At 42.2% G+C, this 8306-nt stretch overlaps 1 protein-coding gene across 1 annotated transcript in view; it reads right to left on the reverse strand.

Annotated features, from left to right (window-relative positions):
• Positions 1-1493: 1493 nt before the first annotated feature.
• The window catches only part of LOC139666278 (transmembrane protein 132C-like), a gene marked incomplete at its 5' end in the record, with an annotated part of 51157 nt that continues 44344 nt past the window's right edge, over positions 1494-8306 (reverse strand). Inside the window, 2 exons of the mRNA XM_071545453.1 lie at positions 1494-2579; positions 3187-3378. Coding sequence (XP_071401554.1) covers positions 1494-2579; positions 3187-3378 — 1278 coding nt within the window. The remainder of the gene's footprint in view (positions 2580-3186; positions 3379-8306) is intronic.

Genomic DNA, 8306 nt, shown 5'->3' on the forward strand with positions numbered 1-8306 from the left:
GAAGCCACTGTCTGCATACTTACATAAACCGCTCAGGCAGGGAAAAAGTAGACAGATTGAGAGACAAATAAAACAGCTAGACAAATAAATCACACAGCAGCATGATAGAGAAGAGTCACCTTCAGTTTTAATTAGTCCAGCGGCCAATTTTAAAACAGAGATAGAAAGGGATGGACTTGACTAATATTGACATATGACATGAGGAGTGAAGAGGCCAGATTTGGGGTTTTCTCACTGCAACCCTTTTTGATGAATCATTCATTCATTGTAATGACTCTGTCTTGGGTCCTAAAAACTCATACACAGTAGTTGAAGTTTGTTTCTGTAATGTACTGATCTCCACCTAACACAAGCCATACCAATGGTAAACTGGGTTGAGCACATTGTAAATGAAAGATTTGAGACATACAGTATTTCTGTGATTGTCTATCGATGCTCTTGATGGTGATCACTATTTCGTTGTGTGTTGAATGTAACTTGTCATCCATTTTTAAACCTTTAAAAGTTTTTGAATCATAATATCAAACAGTCTGGATTTGAAGTAGTGTCATCAGAAGTGCATAAAGTCTATTTTATGTAAAGTATGCAATCGAGTCAAAGGGGGTCACATAAACAATAACAACATTAAAGTAAGAATTGGGAAACTGTAGGGGAAAACAAAAGATTATTCCTTTACCAATATCAAAATAACAATTAAAACCAACTCAATGGTCAGTTCCACAATGACTATGAATGAATGCCATACTATTGAATGGACATGTCTCCAGGAGTATTAGCAGTTATCTACACGCTTTCATTTCAGGTACCAGATCAGACACACATGCCTCCTCCTTAATAACAGCATGCACAGATCTGGTTTCTGGAGAGAAAAACAAACAAAAAAAACCCAAAAATAATAAAATAAAAAACAAACCAAAATATAACACTTTACAAAATGTCACTATACATAAAATTCCTCCAAATCAAACTGTGCATTTTATATACAATTCAAATTGTTTTCAACACTCTCCTAGAATCTATGTTTGCTTACAGGTGGTACAGGGCATACAGTAACTCTAGAAATAGCAACAAAGCGCAAAAAGAATGAAACAACATTAAAATATGATGATTAAAAAATAAAACATGTAACAATGTACATGGCGATTAGAAAATGAAATCAAACCTCAATTAAAGACAAGGAACGTACATTTAAGTTAAGTAACAATATCAAGTTCACATTTCCCTCCTCTCAAATATGCTGTGGTGTCATGGCAAATCACATCTCCTTGAAGTCTGTTGCTCGACCCTATACTATTGTCATGGAAACAACAGAGGCAGAACGCACTATCCTGTTGTCATGGTGAGGTACAGTTTAACAGCAGCCCCGATCTGTTTTCCACTCCCGTTATTCTATTCCTCTTTCCTTGCCTCCCCTTCAACCGTCACTCCCTCCTTATTCTGAAGGCATTCAGGTGAGTTTCTCTTTAGTTTGTTGAAAACACACGCATTACTTCCTATGCAATGTTCTTAGTAGCGTTTTCATTCAGTCTTTCCATATAGTTCCGGAGATCCTGTGAGTCCCCCAGCTCAATGTCTGGACACACCCATTTTATTTCACTGGTCTGCACTAGTGCTAGCGGGCTGAGCACAGGGCATCCGTTACTGGACTTGACATTGGCGAAGGTGGTGAACTTCACCCTCTTTCTCTTGGTGGTGGGCGAGTTAAGGGACTCATTCCTATGATCCCTCCCACCCGAGCTGCACCCTCCCTGGACGCTGGAGTTACCACGCTGGACCCCTCCATTGAGTAGTTGGCTGCCTTCCTCTAGGGTGCAGCCCAGTTCATCCTGCTGCTGCTGCTGGAGACACAGGCCCTCCTCCTGGCCCAGCCAAACCCAGTCATGGGCATGGGGCATGGCCTCAGGGGCCTCCAGGGAAAGCTGCTTGCTGCGGTATTTATACGCGTAAGAGATGCAGTTGATGAGAAAAACCAGGATGGCCAGGCAGAAGACTCCCAGCAGGGCATACATACCAATTTCCAGGTCCGTCAGGCCCCGCCGGGATGACAACAGGTCCTCCTCAGTACTGCGGCCCCGAGGCAGCTCTGCCTGGTCTGGATATTCAGAGAATTCCCCCGGGACCCCCACCCCACCATCTGCTGAGAGACGGCCCCCATTAGGCCTCATTGGCGCATGGCCCTTGGCGGTTGTAGCTCCGCGGTTGATTATTCCAGTTTCCATGTCAGTGATAGAGCCGCCGTAGTAAGGGGGGTCAGGCCGAGTTCGCCGGTCTCCCGGTGGGCTGTATGGCTCCTCAGGCTGGCCAAACCTTACCTGTATGTTTCCCACTCCAGTGGCCAAGACGGTCCGTCGTTTTCCCTTCTGGCACACCTCGGACGGGCTCATTTCCACACGCACTAGCAAACCCTGACCTTCTCCTTTGGCGACAATGATGGGCCACTTCCAAGCTACACTGCGCTGCACCGCCACCACCTGTTCATCCAAAGAGGTCGCTGAGAGGATAAAGTGGGCAGGGTTGTAGTTGTCCAGAGGAGTCATGGAGCCGTCGCTGAACTGGAGCCAAGCACTGATCAAGGACTCCTAAGAAAACACACACACAAATTGGTATTTACATTACAGTACAACAGCAGCACAACAACAGCAATTACACAGGTAACACTGATCTGCATGTTTCCTATTCATCTTTAAGAATGCCAGGAAAATAAAAAAAACAGAGGAACATAGTGTGTTTTAATTAGCAAGGCTTATAGAAACATTTGGAGGAATAAAATGAATGTGAAGCTATTTTTCTGAAAACCAAACAACCTTGTCGCCCCCAGGGAAGAGACAGTTGTCTTGTTCCATTTGAAATGATAATTATGGGAATAAGAGTACTCTTCAGTGGTTGCATATGCAAATCATATGAGTAATAATCTAGATGAAAGTTGGTTTCACTATATCAATAATAAATTAACTAAAAAAAGAAAAATGACCATCAACATGATGGACTCCATAACAACTTTGATCCCACTCTATCTAGTAAAGTAGCTCTCATCTAAGTCAAATAAAATGTACAGTACAGTGGGAGAGCTTGTGGAACAGATTAACATGTTGCAAGACTGATTTTATAGGTTTCTCCTTTCTTGAGGCAGGTTGAAGAATGACAAAGAAAAATGCTGCAAGCAATTTAGATGACTTGGACTTGTACCTGTTTGAGAGTTTGCATGACTTCCTGTGTGGTTGCAGTGGCGATGATGGCCCTGTTGCTCCCTGGGCTGAGCTGCAGGGACAGAGACAGTCCAGATACCAACTGCACCCCCAGCTCTGTCACACTCACTTTATCATCCAGCACCCTGATGCTCCTCTGAGCCAGCACCGACGACGACAAAGGGGACAACACCTGCAACACACACACATACTTGCTACTTATGATGTTCCATTGAGCTCGAAGATGATGTTGCTTCCTTTGATTGATGAGGAACAGCCAATTTGCCAACTTCCCACTATGGGTGACCCGAGTAGGAATACACAACCCTTTCTATTGAGACACGTTGACACTCCAAAAGCAGACAAACACAAAAAACACTAGTATCAAAACGTGTACAAAGAAGCACAGACACACAGCTGACCTAACCTTCACCTGCACCTTCAATAAAATGTCACTCTATAATTGAGATACTATCCAATATTAAATCTTCGATGATGCTTTGGAACAAAACACCTGACCCCTCAGTACATTGATCCAGCCGAGCGGCAACACTGTGCTGCTCTCAAATATCACCTTGTACCTACGTTTGTTTGGGTGTCAAATGTAGAATGGTGTGTAAGATAAATGGAATACAAAATTGTATTGTATTCTGTATTCCAGGCTCTATCATATTCAATAAAGACAAATACAGAGCCAAACATCTGCGCATAGATAAAATAACCTAGTGTGATCACATAAATATAAACACAAGCCCTAACATATACAAATAAGTAAAAAAAAGCCCGCTCACAAACACACATGCAAACATACATTCTCCACCCTGCTGACGTATTCTCCGCCTCCCCGAGGTGCCAGAGGTGTAGGCATGTAAATAGTAGTGATGTTGTGATGAGATGAGAAGCCCTCCCATCTGCTCCAATTAGGGCTCCAGTCTCTCCTCCGACCGCCCCCACACCGCCACATTTACCCTGCCATAATGAACTGTCAGCACTGATCACTAGCTCATTTGTACAGGCCCTTTTCACTGTTCTCTTCCCTTTGGTTTACCTCTTCCCCTTTTCCCTTTGCTTCCCACACACTGAAATTGCTATCCTTGAATGCTAAACACACAAATAAAATCACTGTGGGCTCAGACATGGAATATGTGGGTTAACCCTATCTCTAAGGTAAGGGCAAAGATGCATAACAATGGTTGTTGTGGAGTTGAGATTTGAGATTCTCATACTGAATGTCTTAAAAAGGAGGAGTTTTCATGTATAGGTAATATCCAATCTTATTAGACAATATACATGTGTTATAGTAAGAGTAATATTAATATAGCTTTCACTATGGCTGCATTTTCACTGATAATTAATTGGAAATTGATGTACAAAAATGGCTGTGGAAAAAAGTGTAGATTTAGTGTGTTTGAAATCCAGACATGCTTCATGTGTAACTGACTGTTGGAAATGAGGCAGGGGGCAAAAGCATTGGTTAAAATTTAAATTACAAAACAATCCAGCTGCATTGGGTATTTTAAGTTGGCAGTTGCACTTAAGGCAGGCCAGCAGTATCCTAAAGAAAAGTATCACCATATCTACTTTGCTTCCACCTCCTCCATATCACTGTAAGCTAAATTACTGAGTGATACAAAAGATCTGCACATCTGTTTGTGGATAAACAAAATGATATTCATTTACTTAATGTAAAGGAAGATATAAAGCTGAATGAAAAAGATGCTGAACTCTTTGCCAAGGAGGACCTAGAGATGAAAAGTAAAGCTGTGAATCGATATAACATAAAGAGTGAAGGTCAAGAAGGTGCTACATCACCATCACCCTCTCAAAGAGAGCTTCCACTTCCAATTCTGAGCAGAATTGATCCTCCTCTTCTAGAGATGCCAGAACTTGCAATCTATAAGCCCTCTACAGACCTCTCCACAAGAAGTCAGCACCATTTTTCACATCCCTCAAATTGATCAGTATCCCCCTTTAAACCCACCCCCACCCACCTACTAATACATGTCCAGACTTTTCCATTGCTCTCCTCCCAGAGATGTCAAGGCTCCTCTCCTCCTCTCCTCTCATTTTGTGGAAGTAGCCAGATCCCTCCTCCTCCCCTTTTTCAGAGTCCTCTGTCCAATTTCCAGAGATGTCAGGACCCTCCTCCACCCTATTCCAGAGATGCCAGGTCCCTCCCCTGACCTAAATCCAGTGTTGTCAGATTCCTCCACCAAATTCCCAGAAATATGAAAGTCCCTTCCTCACATCGAGGTATCCCTCCACCCCAGTTCCAGAGAGCGATTAGGGATCCCTTCCCCTTCCTATTCAAAGATGCTGTGTCCCTTGTATGATTCCTATCCTAAGTCAGCCATCACACCATTTCAGAGATCAGCTCCCACTTCCTAACCCTGCAATATCCCAATTGCCCCTGTGCTTGTTCAAGAGGTTGTTAGCAAAATGGGCTTCACAAGCAAGTAGTCTATCCACAACATTACAGAGGTAAAGGAATTGTATGTGCTACACTAAAACATTCACTGAATTCTCCTGATGCATGACCATTGAGCTAGCAGCCCAGTGTAAGGATCGAATTTGTAAAAATTTCAAATTCCATAGTGGCCTTCAAAATGCTGAGTGGAACCAGCAGTGTCAGTCATTCCTTATCAAGATTAAACTGTTAGGGCTCTATTTTGGTGGATGGCGGGGCTTTGTGCCGGAAAAGTGGTATTTCCGTCGCACACGGGTATTTTCTTACCTGCGCCATTTGGTATTTTGGTGACTTGACTGCACCTAAGTGAAAGGATAGGTGCAGTAGGGGGTGTGTCAGTATAGCGTCAAGTTTAGTTTCAGCGCAGCCATATTCTGTGCTATTTTCGTGGTTTGCCAATCATTGCACACATGAATAGGTCCTATTCAAAAGCTTGAAAGAAAGAGGAAGAGGAAGAGGAAGCTCCCTTTAGTTCTTTTAATTAAACACAAGCAAGTAGCTAAACATCCCAGTAGCTCGAAACGTCACGTTTGATGTTTAATTAAAAGAACTAAAGGGAGCTACAGTGTGCGGACCTTCCTCTTTCTTTCATGCTGTCTTCTATTGGTCCAGCACCTGCCTTGAAGGTTTTTGGATGTGCGCGACTACTGCACACTATTCAAAAGCTTACCAACCCTTTCTGTGGATGATATGTTGGCCAATTTGACTTTGATATAAATCCCTAAGACAGGAAAAAAAAAGATACAACATTCTAACTATGTATACATGTGACTGTGGTGTGAATTATTGTCATCCAACATGAAACTGTCAGTAAGCGCCATGATGCACAGAGAACACTGAAGGGAATTTTCCCCAAAAACCTTTCATACTTTCAGTGAAATCTGTGGCGGCAGCTGCATCTATAGATATCAGGGACTGGCTGGTGGATGGACCCCTCCCGTAGCCAAACTGTCCCTGTGGTTCAATACCAGCTTCTGTCTGGCTCTCAACAGTTTTCCTAGGACCAGAGCAACATGGTAACCAAATGTGCTATCTCTTCCCAAGCTAATTTATCATAATCTGCCCTCGGGGTCTTATTTTAGGCGCCGTGGCCTCTTGGGAGAAGCTTTTATGGAGGAACCGCTCCGGACTGTTCTCTCCTTCAAATTGTCGGATGGAATTGTTAAAGGAAAAGAGGTGATCTGATTGGTGACTGAAGCCATGCCACACCTACTGATAATGTATTCCTTCTAATCCAACCCCGTTTCCAACGGCGCCGCAGGTGCGCTGGCCATGAAATTACCTAAAATCAGACTCCACTCCTAGTGCCTTTGTGCTGTGCACCGTTGACTGAGCTTTGCTTTGTGCACCATTGATTCACAAAAATAGAGCCCTTAATGTCAAGTTTAGTCTCATTAATGTTAGAAGATGCCAAAGTGTAAAACTCTAATCTGCACAAGAAAGCACTCAACCATCTAAAATATGGAAGGAACCAGGTGCAAAATAGTTTTTGTAGCTTTAATCCTGTCCAATATGTATGTCTCAACTTCTCAACCAGTGTGCAATTAGCCTACTGTTGTGTGCTGTACGCTCTAGATTGATACACTGCATTGCTTGGAGGAGTACCAGTGACTGAGGAGAATAGACAGAGAGACTGGAAGTAGGTGGTTTTAGATGAAGAGGATGATGTCCAGGCTAGCGGTGGAAGGCACACGAGGGGATGTGTGCTTCAGGACCACTTAAGTTTTGATAATGATGTAAAATGTATAAAGAATAAAAGAAAGAACGATATTGAAACGTTTGTCTTTGGTAATGTAGAAATGGCCAAATCCTGTTGTGTTTTAGATGTATTTCACTGAAAAACAGAGCAACATGTCCACACTTGGATATTTCAGAAGAAAAGTTTTCATTTACAGTATGTTGAACCTATAGAAAATCTATTAGCAGTTTTTAATTTACTCCAAAGGCCCATTTTAAATTATATTTAGGCCTAATTGAGTATGGAAAATATTTACAACTTCAGTGAAAAATGGGGCACATTCCACATCTGCTTATTCATTTCCAAAATATCACGAGTCATTAAATAGAATTGGGTTATTTTTCAAGAATGCCACCTGATTGAGATGTTAATATTATTCACCATCATCCACCTTTTGAGCAAATATCAGCACAGACATGGTAGGATATTATATCCCATGTGCAATGCTCATCAATGTCCTCTACAAATAATTACAACTAGGCCCTAAAAGAGGTCACAAGGACCATTTTCTGTAATATTCTTCCTGTCATAACCAACTCATCTATCACTGGCATCATTTTCAAACATGCAGTGATCCAGCGTCCTGGTCTGAATCATTCCATTCTCATTAATTAAAGATCTATTTCTAAACTTCCATTTATGCCCAAAGTATTAGATAATGTTGTTTAAGAAGAATGGCCGGGTTACATGAATTCCTCTACTTTAATCACAGTGCAGAAACTGATACAGTTATAAATTATCTTCTTTTGATGGCATAATGTTGGTGAATGTTCTACTCTACTGCATTTCTCCATCAATTCCGTGATGCATTTGACACTACTGATCCGCAACTTGAAATGATTATTCATGCATTTGTTTCCTCTCGCCTGGATTATTGTAATGCCCTCTTTACATGCCTTAACAAGTCTTCTCTTGA

Source organism: Centroberyx affinis, unplaced genomic scaffold (genome assembly GCF_046629955.1).
Source record: "Centroberyx affinis isolate AG114_WGS23_722 - 3 ecotype Tasmania unplaced genomic scaffold, CSIRO-AGI_Caff_v1 ptg004908l_1, whole genome shotgun sequence".
NCBI classification, from domain to species: Eukaryota; Metazoa; Chordata; class Actinopteri; order Beryciformes; family Berycidae; genus Centroberyx; species Centroberyx affinis.